The following is a 13,913-nucleotide window of genomic DNA, read 5'->3' as shown; positions in this document are numbered from 1 at the left end:
TAATCACTTTCTTTTAAGTTATTGAAAGCATTTATGTTAGCCAAAACATATTTTGTTAATTGTGATATGTCTATTATAATATGTCTAGTATAAATAATAGACATATTTGGTTGTTGAAACATATCCTTGATCATGACAGTTCCTTTAAACATACCATCAGTCCAGATTTAGGATGAAGGAAAAAAGCAGCCACCATTTCTTGCTCTTTGCCCCCTTTTCACAAATGACTCCTATATTCTTGTGTTGCCCTGAAGGGGGCTGAGGGGAAAGAAGTGAGAAAGGGGAAGGAGATGGGGGAAGGGGCTGGAAGTTCTAGAGCAGTTTACATTCCCTTGGGTTGTATATAGACGTAATGCTATTAGGTGAACCAAAGAGTTGTTCTCTACTTCTTCTGTCGTACCTTCACCATTGTGGGTATTATTATGGATATAGAATATAATAAATAGTCTAAACTTTTTCCTTAGGTTTGTATGGGAGGACTCTCATAACAGTGGGACACCAACAGACAAGCCCAGACTGCTTGCTCTTAGTGAAAATAATGAACTGCTCATCTGTGAATTTAATTTGAAAGATGGAAGATGTGATGCAACCATTTCATATAGCTATACTGAGGAGACATTGCAAAAGCTCGTTGAAGATCAAATTATCAGTAAGTATTTGCAGGTGGTCTTTTAGCATGTTTGAATTTGTGTATTACTATGTAATTTTATGTATTTCAGGAAAAGTTCTTATAGAGGTGAAGTCAGGGAGAGATATTTGCCCCGTCCAGTATAGTAGGCGCTAGCCACGTGAGGCTATAAGCCCTTAATGTGCTTAATATCAATTAATATGTCCTTTAAATGTCAAATATTGATACATTCCAGATTTGAAGACTTGGTACTAAAAAAGTAAAATATCTCACCAATAGTTTTTGTATTACATGTTGATAATGATATTTTAAATATGAGGTAAATAATATATAATAAAATTAGTTTCACCTGTTTTCTTTTTTCAGTGCAGCTACTAGAAAATTTAAAATTACATGTGTGGCTCACTTTTGTGACTGACATTATATTTCTATTGGATAATGTGCTGATCTACACTGGTTACAGACCTGTTTGCTATGTCCCATCCTGAGGGCTGCAGGGAGCAGAAATCAAAGCCCTCAAGCTTCTATTTTTAAGGCAGTTGCATTCTCGCTACCCTGATTATAAGGTTCCTTCTTTTCCTTTTAAAAAAAGAGTCTGTGATTGTTCTTATTTGGTCTCATGGGTAAGTAGGTTTTTTTGATCATCTTCTGGTGTGTTGTCACACTCTGGCTGTAAACAGAAGGCACAGAGACATTGTAGGCCATCTTTATTCAGTTCCTTACTTACCTTCCACTTGCTTAGGTGAGTTTGACCAATAATTGTCTGGAGTTGGACTAAGTTAAGTGCTGATTCTTTTTTGTTTTACATGTTTGTGTTAACAGAATCAAATTTACCAGTTGTAAAATTGTGACCAGTGAGTTTGACGTAATATCCTTTTGTTTTATAGGTATTTCCTTATTATCTTTGAGAATTCTGTCATTTCACAGTAACACAGCATTATTGTTCATCAATGAATATATCATCCTGCACATTATATTTCCTGAAAGAGATGCTGAGATTAGGGTACTCAACTGTTTCACATTATCCTTGCCTGCACAGGCAGTGGACAGGATTATTGACACACAGCTCTGCAGAGGAATTCTTTTTGTTTTGAGTCGTTTAGGCTGGATCTGTATCCTTGTTGGTAAAGATGTTGATGTGTTGGGGAGGAGAATACCTTGAAAAATGAGCCTTTTTATAGGCTTTTAGTTTTAGGGACTGGGCTGTAGGTAAAAAGATTAATTTTTCAGTAAAACTTACAGGGAAAAAGATCTTCATGAACTTAAAATACTCAACTACATTACTTTATATTCCATTCAAATATTTTTCAGTTTATAAATCATAATCATCCTGTCCAACTTATTTATGTTGTTTTAAAATTGTATATGTTCTGCATTACCCATTTATTTAAAATATACTTATTAAATATCTACTTTGTGCTTGTTCCAGGAGAGATTTAGATGACTGCTTATGATATGATACACACATTTTCATATATGAATATTACCTATCTCTTATCGTCTCTGATGATGATTCCATCATATTAGGGAATCAAATGGTTTACATAACTGTTTGAAATTTGTTTTTGGAAAACTATCACAGATTTTTTGTCTTTAGCAGATTCATAGGTCACCAGCAAAATTATTTTGAAGATTATTTGAAGAACGACCCGTTACGTGTTTTTGAAACTTTCATTTTTGCATTAAAGGAGTAATTTTTCTATTTTACATGTATCATAGCCTGTATTAAAATTTATTTTGTAAAAAATGTTATAGAATATTGGATTAACTTCATTTTTGCTGCCAGGTTACAGAACTGAGCTGTCCAACGTGGTAGGCAGTAGGCATATGTGGCTGTTGAACACTTGAAATTTTTTGGCTAGTGTGACTGAGGAACTGAATTCTTAATTGTATTTAATTACTTTAGACTTAAAGTCTGATACTTGGTTCAGTTATTGGAGAACTTTTGAGTATGTTTGGAACAACTCAGGCTGTTCCAAGTTCTTAAATATAAATTTTTGAAGTCTAAATACAGACCAGATATTTCCAATGAAAATTTAATTGTCCAAATTGAGATGTGCTATAAGTATAAAATAACTAGGTTCGAACACTTATGTGAAAAAGATGTAAACTATCTCAATTTTCTTACATTGATTACATATAGAGATAATATTTTGGATATACTAGGTTAAATGAAATATATTCTTAAAATTAGGTTCACTGGTTTCTTTTTACTTTTTTAATAAGGCTGCTAGGAAATTTACAGTGACAAATGTGCCTCGCGTTCTTTCTTTTGGACAGCACTGTTGTAGAACACTAGTGGAAAATATTATTGTTGTCTCAGGGCCTGGCACAGAGTGGAGATTCAGCAAGTATTGTTGAGTGAACTCTCTATCAGGTTGTTTATTGGGTCCCCAACTTCATAGTCACCTGGTTAATATGATGGGATTTTTAGTGTCCATCTTCCTTCTATTATTATTCCTACAAGGTTGGAGCAGTGAAGTCTATAACTCTATTTCGTCCTGTGTTTTAAATGGTTAGGCATACTTAAGACTGACATTTTCTTTAACTCTAACTCAAAGACATTTTTGACACTGTGGATGGTAGACACGTAGCTCATGTGGATTTGGCACTCCCTCAAGAAGATACGTATAATGAGCAGCAACAAGAGCCAGCCAAGAGTTCTTCCTTTACTTCATTGAAAGTGTCTCAAGACCTAGATGTTGTAGTGATTGTCAGCTCCTCCAACACTGCAATTGCTCTTAACTTAAATTTGTATTTCAGGTATGTAGATTACTTCCTTCTCTGATTTCAGGTAAATAATTAGAGCCATAAGAGGTTAAAAATGGGGGCCTCCCTGGTGGCGCAGTGGTTGAGAGTCCGCCTGCCGATGCAGGGGATACGGGTTCGTGCCCCGGTCTGGGAGGATCCCATATGCCACGGAGCGGCTGGGCCCGTGAGCCATGGCCGCTGGGCCTGCGCATCCGGAGCCTGTGCTCCGCAACAGGAGAGGCCACAACAGTGAGAGGCCCGCATACCGCAAAAAGAAAAAGAAAAAAAAAAAAAAAAAAAGAGGTTAAAAATGTACTTGTTAGCTTCTTTTTTTTCTTTTAACCAGTTTTTTTCCTCCATTTGCTTGATCACGTTCTAGCTACTACCTAATGAGCTTGTTACTATATAAAAATATGTACAAGTGACCACTGGCTACCTTTTTATTTCTGGATACATATCCAAGTTTGATTTTGATTTATGTTTATTATTATATATGGCTTATATCATCATACATGAAAAGTAACCAAGCACAATTTTAAAAGCCCTTAGCTATTATACATTATCTACTCACTTCTTCTCAATACTAGAGTAGAAGAAAAATGGGATTTACCCTGTGTTAGAATTGTATCTTATGTGGGTTAGGGTCCTGGCTGCCTAGGGGATCACTTTTCACTTAAGGACTTTGACAAGATGTATTAACTGTGCTTTCTCCATTTTAGGATTTCCTCAGGTGTTTCCTTTTGAGGGCCCACACACTTCCTAAATATATTAGTGAAAATTGAGTATTTCTTTGCGTAGCTTTTTGATTGAGAAATTCTAATTGCTTCTGATTTTATAATGTTTGAAAGGAATATATGTGTGTATGTGAATGTGCATACACACACACACACACACACCGCACCCAGTTTATTGAAACTTGCAAGTAGGGTAATCCACATTTATGACTTTCAGTATTAAGGGACATTTCAAACCATTAGGATTTTTGATCCTAACTTAATATGAATGAAATAAACATATCGTTGAGTAATTGGGAATGCACTTTGATGGGTTTATTGCTCATTGTCTGGTTTACAAAAAAGGGTTAATTTCATCTTCACATATCAGCCAGAACTTCTTACTACTGTGATTTTTTCATTTGTTTTCAATGGCCTTTTAATACTTTTTTTTTTTAATCTTTGAGCAGGGATGATTATCACATTTTCAGACTGTGTGCTTGTGTATCAGTAGGCCATTTTCACTGACTAAAATATATCCTGTATGTGTAGAGTTACCTTCTAATCAACTTCCTTGGAAAATAATTTGACAGGTGATGGGGGAAGGAACGCCCACTCAGCTACTCTGATCCTTGAGTGTAGGGTTCTGTTCCTCTGGATGTTTTGGCAACACCCCAAGAGAAGAACACTGAAGTGGTCACCAGGCACATCCCTTTGAACAGATTTCATTGAACTCAGCCACTGTAACATCAGCCAGTGAAGAGCTGCTGTTCTGTTCCCTATAGTCAATTTAGGGATCTGTCCTGTCTAACTAAATGAGTGATCTCTATTTGTTAATTATTTACATGAGTGCTCTTTAATTAGTATAATTTCTTGAGGAAGTTGACTGCATGTTTATTTTCTAAGTGTACTCTGAGATCTAACTGTTTTTTACCATTCCTGCCTCCTGACCCTAGTTGTTCTTTCCTGCCATACAAAAAGTCAACCACCCCTTTTCATTTTTTTTTTTTGTGGTACACGGGCCTCTCAACTGCTGTGGCCTCTCCCGTTGCAGAGCACAGGCTCCGGACACGCAGCTCCTCCCCCAAATCACTCTTCTACACATCCCACTCTGAGCACAACTTGCCAAACTGTACAGCTTGCTTACTCAAGTACCCCCACTTCTCTCGTCTGACCTCACTGGAATTTCTAATATGCTGACTTCCCAAGTGAAGACAGGGGCCCCCTCTGTCTTCACTGCCCTCCCTTTACAGCATAGATTCTGTGACCTGTCATTTCAGTCACTTTCTTGAATGAGCCCTTAACTCTTGCTCCTGCCCTGTGGTAGCACTTGATCTGACAAATCTTTTTTTTTAATTCTCTTCTCATTCCCTGCACTCAGGCAACTGAGCACTTGTGAGAAAACCACAGAGGAAAATTGATACCACTATAAGTTGACATTCACTGCCTTCTGTGGTCTCTCATGTTGCCTGGAAATTTTACAATGATTTTTTATGAGTCCATTCTTTTTTTTTTTTTTTTTTTTGGCCGTATGCGGGCCTCTCACTGTTGTGGCCTCTCCCCTTGCGGAGCACAGGCTCCGGACGCACAGGCTCAGCGGCCATGGCTCACGGGCCCAGCCGCTCCGCGGCATGTGGGATCTTCCCAGACCAGGGCACAAACCCGTGTCCCCTGCATCAGCAGGCGGACTCTCAACCACTGCGTCACCAGGGAAGCCCAAGGGTCAATTTTTTTTTAATTGACATAAACATTATATTAGTTTCATATACACAACATATATGTGTGTATATTGTGAAATGGTCACCACAATCAATCTAGTTGACATCTATCTTCACACATAGTTACAGGTGTGTCAAATTTTTAAGGTTGACTTTATCAATCTGCCTTAAGCAATGGAGGTGAGGAGTCTGGGTCAGGGAAACATTTTCTATACCGTTTCTACTCTGTAACACCTCCATCCCATACCCCCTTCCATTTAAAAATATATATATATATATTTATTTTATTTTTGGCTGCGTTTGGGTCTTAGTTGCAGCGTGCAGGCTTCTCTCTAGTTGTGGCGCACAGGCTCCAGCACACGTAGGCTCTGTAGTTGTGGTGCGCAGGCTCCAGAGCGCATGGGCTCTGTAGTTGCAGCACGCAGCCTCTCTAGTTGTGGCGTGCGGGCTTAGTCGCCCCGCAATATGTGGGATCTTAGTTCCCTGACCAGGGATCAAACCCGCATCCCCTGCATTGGAAGGTGGATTCTTAACTACTGGACCACCAGGGAAGTTCCCCCCACCCCCACCGCCCTCCCATTTTTAACAGGAGCAATAATAACACAGATTTTGTTTGATCATCATTTTTTTACTATGACTGTTGTTTTTAAAACATAGGCAATACCCAGGACACCTACTATGTGAAAGAACACTAGAAGACATTCCTATTGAAGGCCCTAAGGGGATAGATGAAGATGATCCTGTTAATTCTGACTACAACATGAAACTGACCAAGTTTTCCTTCCAAGTTGATCGGTACAGAAACCTCCTTTTTGGATTTACTTTATTATTTCCATTTTTTGTCATGCTGACACTGTACCTTTTCACTAAAAGTCTACAGAGGTAGACACTTTTATTTTCCTAAGTGCATCTTTGCTTGGTTTACTGCTTTACTTTGTGCCTTTCACTGTCACAGATGTAAGTTCTGCCCTATCTTCCAGGTCTTGGAAAGCCCAGCTGTCATCACTGAATGAAACAATAAAGAACTCCAAACTGGAAGGTACCTGTTGTGCTCCGTGGTTCCAGGATATTTTGCATTTGGAGCCCCCTGAATCTGGTAACCACAGTACCAGTGTGCCAAACTGGGCCTTCACTCCACAGGATGTAATGTGCAGCCAGTATAATTTTCCACAGAAAGGTCCTGCCAAGACCAGTGATTCAGGAAGATCATGGAAAAGAATACACATCAGTGAACAGGAGGAACCCCTTGAGCTCACATGTATGTCTGTGACAGGCTTCACTGTGCTGTTTACTTGGGCAGTTGAAAGGAGGGGCTGTACCATTGTCCTGTGGGATTTGGAGACCCAGAGCATGCAGTGTTTTTCGCTGGGCAAGAAGTGTATTCCTGTAGACAGTGGTGGACACCAGCAACTGTGCCTTGTTTTGACAGGTGAGAATGTCTTGTATCAGGTTGAAATCCATGCTGAGAGGTGCTCTCTTATCTATTTTACTTCTGCTGCCCGGGTGGTGGTGGTGCCTACTCCTCTAAGCCTAGGCTTTGATGGAGAAAATTTGGTTTTACTCTCAGTAATGTTGTCTCATGTGTTTGATTTTTAATTAAGGTTATTTCTGCTCAGCTAAATGCTAGGACTGAGTCAGGAAGAGTTTAAGAGTAAGAAAGGTTGGTTTTAACCCAGCGAGTCATTCATGGCACTTCAGTCTGTACAGGCAAAGGATGCAAGCTGTTAGCTCGTGGGCCATGCATGAACTCAGATTCATTTTGTTTGGCCTACACTACCTAGGCTTTTTTTTTTTTTTTTTTTTTTTGTGGTACACGGGCCTCTCACTGTTGTGGCCTCTCCCATTGCGGAGCACAGGCTCCGGACGAGCAGGCTCAGCGGCCATGGCTCACGGGCCCAGCTGCTCTGCGGCATGTGGGATCTTCCCGGACCTGGGCACGAACTCGTGACCCCTGCATCTGCCGGCGGACTCTCAACCACTGTGCCACCAGGGAAGCCCTACCTAGGCTTTTTAAAAAAGATTTTATTTATTATAAACATGTAAAATTAGAGGGTTTCACACAAAATCTGGAATTTCAGTTGTTACTGAAAAATTAAAAGATCTGCCACACTGCCCCTCATCCCTCATAGTAATTTATGGATTGGAGCCAAATTTCAGTGCTCTTAGATGGGTTAGTTTCTTTCAGGTTAGGTTTTCTTGCACTTCTTCTCCCCACCTGTTTGGTCCCATAGGCATTTGGGTTTGGTGTGTCAGATATACACTGGTTCAGCATTTATGCCATAACCTCCTATAAAGCTACTGAGTGTTCTCATTGAACTAACCACGTGTTTCTTCTTCAGTATCTCAATTTTGGTAATCATGTATTTCTTTGTGTCAAGAGCATGCTATTAATTGTTTTATTTGAGTAAACCAGAAATGTGACATCTCGGTAAATAGTTAAAGGTTCCAGGTATTGATTGTGCAATACAGTACAATGTAGAAAAGAGAGGTTCAATGTTATTTCATAGGATGCATTGTTCTTATGAGCATGTGCCTTGCAGTTACTGTTGTAAAAAATAACATTCTTTGAAAAGTTATGATGAATTTATTACCTAAGGTCATTAGTTACTAGTACCCAATAAATCTATTTGTAATTACAGTGCTGAACTATTGAGTAATTAGAAATTCCTGTCATAATCCTAAAACCTAACTCCTAATAATTTATTAAAGCTAACTTTTTTTTCTTATAGAAGATGGACTCTCTCTGATTTTGTTTGGTTTGACTCAAGAGGAATTTTTAAATAGGCTAATGATCCATGGAAGTGCCAGCACTGTGGACTCTCTTTGCCATCTCAATGGTTGGGGGAGGTGCTCCATCCCCATACATGCGCTAGAGGTAACAGAATTAAATGTCTGTAGAACTTTGCTTGGTTATTTTCTGTTACCTACCCTTATTTGACTAACAATTTCGGAGATTCATTTAACCTAGCAGCAAAGGATCTGTAGCCTCTACCCATCCATTTGCTTAGTTTTGGCTGTTTTGTTACCCTTATTTTGCTTAGCAGTTTACCCTTTTTGGCTTTAAAAGATAAAAGCTTATAATAAACACTATTTAAGAAAAAAAGTTACAAGAGTTGGAGGCAGCAATAAGCTGATGAGAATAAATGAAGTGGAAACAAGCTATGGAAAGCTCGAGCCGGAGTGATCTCTTATTCCTACTCTATAGCCCCTAATCCTCTAATCCAGCTGTGGTAGTGACATACCTGAATTTATGTAGCATTTTATAGTTCACAAACACTCTTTTTTATGCATTCTCTAAATTGTGCTAAAATAACCACATGGGACGAGTTGGGTAGTTTTTATTCATTTCATTTTACAGATGAAAAATGTAAGGCTCAGAAGGGTTGAGTCAGTGGCCCATAGCCATACTAATAAGGCAGGGTCTAGGATCAAAATCAGGGCACTTTTTACTGTACCACACAGCCCAGCAAGGTCAAAAACTGGAAGTTAATAATGTTATGTACCGGACTGTTTTTTTAGTGGCAGCTTTATTGAGATATAATGTACATACCATAAAATTCACCTCTCTAATGTACAATTCAGTGGTTTTTAGTATATTCAGAGTTATACAACCATCCTAATTCCATAACATTTTCATCACCCCAAAGAGAAACAGCATACCCATTAGCAGTCACTCCCAATTCCTCACAAACCCTAATTTCCAAACACTTAAATCTCGTTTCTGTCTCTGGATTTGCCTATTCTGACAATTTCATATAAATGGAATTATAAAAAATGTGGCCTTTCATGACTGGCTTCTTTCATTTGGCATGTTTTCAAGGCTCATCCATGTAGCATGTGTCAATACTTCATTCGTTTTTATGGCTGAATAACATTCCATTATGTGGATAAAGCAATTTTTTATCCATTCATCAGTCGATGGACATTTAGGTGGTTTTTCCTTTTTGGCTGTTAGGAATTATCCTGCTATGAAAGGTGGTGTACTAGTTTTTGTGTCGTCATGTGTGTTTATTTCTCTTGGGTATACACCTGGCAGTGGAATTATGAAGTCATTTAACTTTCTGAAGAACCACCAAACTGTTTTCACAGTTTCACAGTGGTTACACTATTTTACATTCCCACCAGCAATGTGTGGGAGTTCCTGTAGCTCTCCATTCTCACCAAAACTTGTTATTGTCCAATTTTTTAAAAAATAAATTTATTTATTTTATTTATGGCTATGTTGGGTCTTCGTTGTGGCACGCGGGCTTTTCATTGTGGTGGCTTCTCTTGTTACGGAGCATGGGCTCTAGGCGTGCAGGCTTCAGTAGTTGTGGCTCACGGGCTCTAGAACGTAGGCTCAGTAGTGTGGCGCACGGGCTTAGTTGCTCTGCAGCATGTGGGATCCTCCCGGACCAGGGCTCGAACCTGTGTCCCTTGCATTGGCAGGCGGACTCTCAACCACTGAGCCACCAGGGAAGTCCCTATTGTCCAATTTTTTATTATCATAGCCATCCTACTAGCTGTGAAGTCAAAGTGAAGTGGTATCTTATTGTGGTTTTGACTTGCATTTCCTAATGACTGTGTGTTGAACATGTTTTCAAATGCTTATTGGCCATGTGTGTATCTCTTTGGAGAAATGTCTGCTTAAATCCTTTGTTCATTTTGTAATTGAGTTATTTGTTTTTATTTTTGAATTCTGAGAGTTCTTTCTGTATTCTAGACCTTTATGAGATATATGATTTGTAAATATTTTCTCCTGTTCTGTGGGTTGTCTTTTCACCTTCTTGATGGTGTCCTTTGAAACACAAAAGTTTTTAATTTGGGGTTTTTTGTTTTTTGTTTTTTTGGTCACCTGGGCTTTTGGTGTCATATCTAAGAAACGAGTGCCTATTCTGAGGTCATGAAGATTTACTCTTATAAGAGTTTTATAGGTTTAGCTCTTACGTTTAGGTCTTTGATGCATTTTGATTAATTTTTATGTATGGTCAGTGGAAGGCACCCAACCTCATTCTTTTGCATGTGGATATTCAGTAGTCCAGCACCATTTGTTGAAAAACTTACCTTTATATACTACAAAATATTTATTGTAGAAAATTTGAGAATGGGAGAAAAAAGAAAATTAGTCTCTTATAAATCTATTATTCAGAAGGAATAGTGTTTACTCTTAGGTTATTTCCTATAGTTATTTTTCCTAAATATTAATGTTAATAGTCAGATGCTAGCTCATTAATTTTCTTATCTATAGATAAATACTGTTTATTATTTCCATTTTATAGGTGAGGGAACACAGAGAGGTTGTGAATTCTAATACAGATATACTTGGACACTAAGCAGTAGCACCAGGGTTTAAACCCAGGCAGTGTGACTGTAAAGCCTCTGTCTTTATACATAGTGTGTCCATGTAGTGAGTTTAATTAGGATGATGTGGGGTTACAGCATTGTTTTGGCCTTAGTCTCCCCCCACATACAGACGAGTGAATTTGTTGAGACTCAGGTATAGCCTAGTAAGTACTCAGTTTCATAAATGTTCCATGTGTGTGAAAATTGAATGTGCATTTTTCAGTTGTCACAATGGTACTTCAGTCAGAAGTAGTTAGAATTTTCATACTTTCCTCAGTTTCTCTTAGCCTCTCTTAACTCATGTCTTTGGATAGTTCCTTTATATCACTCTTTCAGCTCGTTACTTCTCTTTTCAGCTATATCTAATCTGGTATTAAATACATCCACTGAGTAGTTTCAATTTTTATTTTTTTAATTTCTAGAATTACTATTTGTTCATCATTTTTTAATGTGTTATTTTGAAATTTTTCAAATTTATAGAAAAATTATAAAAATCGTAAAATGAGCATCCATTTACCTCTTTCCCATTTACCGACTGTTAACATTTTGCTATTTGTTTTAACTGTATGTGTACTTCTTATTTTTGCTGAACTATTTGAAAGTTGCAAACTTTGTAACTTTTCATTCTAAGTACTTTAACATATATCTCCTGAGAGCAATAATATTCTTATTTAACCATACATAATATAGTTTTTCCTTTCACTACCTAGTGCAAAGGCATGGCTTGTTTATGGTCTCCCTCTGGTGGAGTAATTTTTCTAGTTCATCTTCTTTTGGAGATTTTCACTGTGCATAGACCCTAGGTTTATCCTCTCTTTTCTTCCTTCACACATTACTTTCACCAATACCTCTCACCTAGCCTGCCTGGCCTAGCACCCAGAACTTCAGCCCATTGATTCTCAGTGTGGTCCCCAGACCAGCAGCATCACCGTCTCCTGCAGATTTATTAGAAATGTAAATTTTCAGGCCCCACTCCAGACTTAGGGAATCAGAATCTCTGGGGAATGGGCTCAGCAATCCACATTTTAACAAGCTCTCCAGGTGATTCTTAGGCACAGTGCTTTAGGCTAGGCATGGGAAACTTATTTTGTCAAGGACCAGAGAATAAATATTTTAGGCTTTCCAGGAAGATTTCTGTTACAAATACTCAGATATGCCATTATAGCCATTGACAATAGGTAAATGAACGGATGTGGCCGTGTTCCCATAAAACTTCATTTACAAAGACAGACAGGAATTGAATTTGGTTGGTGGGCCCTGTTTTTCAGCCCCTGCTTTATTTAGGTCATCAGAGATTTGTTTGTACTCTCTGAGGATTTTTCTCTTTCTTTCCAGTTCAACTGAGCCTTTAAAAGTATACTTTATAAACACACACATGTAATTGACCCTTGAACAACATGGGTTTGAGCTGCGCAGGTCCGCTTGTATGATGACTTTTTTCAATAGTGAGTGCTACAGTACTGCACAATCCAAGGCTGGTTGAATACATGGATGTGGAACCTCTGATTCAGAGTGATGACTGTAGAGTTATACATGGGTTTTCCACTGCATGGGAGGGTCAGCGTCCCTAACTCCTGAGTTGTTCAAGGGTCAACTGTATATATATTTTTAAATCTGTGATTTTTACGTGTTCTTTATAGAAAACTTTCCTCAGATGCCTACTTTAGAAATGGGAGTCTGTACTTAGCCTGCTTTTTCAGTTTAACTTTTTATCATACTGCTTTAACATTTTAATTCAAATAGACGATAACTGTGAGGGTGATCCCTGAGTACCTAGCTTTGAATGGTGTTAGAATTACAGAATTTTAGAACTAAAGCAGAACTGATGTTCAGAAAGGTTACAGAGACTTGCCCCAAGTCACATGGTCATTGTCAGAATCCTCACTAGAACTCAGGTACTCTTGCAAGATAAAGATAGCCTTGTGGGGACTTCCCTGGTGGTCCAGTGGTAAAGAACCTGGCTTCCAATGCAGAGGACGCGGATTCGATCTCTGGTCAGGGAACTAAGATCCCACATGCTGCGGGGCAACTAAGCCCGCACGCCACAACTACTGAGCTCACGCGCCTCAACTAGAGAGCCTGCGTGCCACAAGCTAGAGAGCCCACGTGCTCTGGAACCTGCACACCACAGCTACAGAGCCCACGTGCCCTGGAGCCTGCGCATCACAACTAGAGAGAGAAAACCCACATGCCCCAACTAGATGAAAGATCCTGCATGCCTCAACGAAGATCCCGCGTGCTGCAACTAAAGGCCTGCACAGCCATAAATAAATAAGTAAATAAGTAAATAAATACATACATACATACATACATAAATAGCCTGTGTCTCTTTGTGTTAGTACATTAAGTTGTAAAGTTTAAAAAATCTGTATCCCAATTATTTTTCCTATTGTAATTTTTTTCTCCCACCTCAGGCAGGAATAGAAAATCGTCAGCTGGACACAGTAGATTTCTTTTTGAAGAGCAAGGAAAATCTTTTGAGTCCATCCTCAAAATCTTCTGTACCTGATCAGTTTGATCACTTTCCATCCCATTTATATTTAAAACGTAAGTAGAGTAGAGACTTCTACATTTGTATTTATCATTTTTCCTTTTTAATCACTTTCAAATTATTGTTTTGTTTTCTGATGACTTATTTATTTGCCAGGAGTCAGTCATAACATTTTATTTACTTTCTGGAATCTTGAGATAGTTGTGAGAATCTATAAATGTTCTTATCATATGTGTTGATTATTCATATCCTGTACTGTGCTTTGTATCTTTGGTATGCAAAGAAGAGAT

The 13,913-nt window shown here is 38.5% G+C and overlaps 1 protein-coding gene across 1 annotated transcript in view; it reads left to right on the top strand.

The window, feature by feature from the left end:
• SPG11 (SPG11 vesicle trafficking associated, spatacsin) overlaps positions 1-13,913 on the top strand; it is a 75,586-nt gene that overhangs the window by 2,158 nt on the left and 59,515 nt on the right. The window contains exons 2-8 of the mRNA XM_060096764.1: positions 465-649; positions 1,516-1,740; positions 3,190-3,391; positions 6,468-6,605; positions 6,791-7,239; positions 8,540-8,685; positions 13,547-13,679. Coding sequence (XP_059952747.1) covers positions 465-649; positions 1,516-1,740; positions 3,190-3,391; positions 6,468-6,605; positions 6,791-7,239; positions 8,540-8,685; positions 13,547-13,679 — 1,478 coding nt within the window. The remainder of the gene's footprint in view (positions 1-464; positions 650-1,515; positions 1,741-3,189; positions 3,392-6,467; positions 6,606-6,790; positions 7,240-8,539; positions 8,686-13,546; positions 13,680-13,913) is intronic.

The sequence above is a fragment of the Mesoplodon densirostris genome, chromosome 4, assembly GCF_025265405.1.
Source record: "Mesoplodon densirostris isolate mMesDen1 chromosome 4, mMesDen1 primary haplotype, whole genome shotgun sequence".
In the NCBI taxonomy this organism is placed as follows: domain Eukaryota; kingdom Metazoa; phylum Chordata; class Mammalia; order Artiodactyla; family Ziphiidae; genus Mesoplodon; species Mesoplodon densirostris.
Note: the sequence above shows the minus strand (reverse complement) of the source record. Positions and strands in the feature narration are given on the sequence as shown.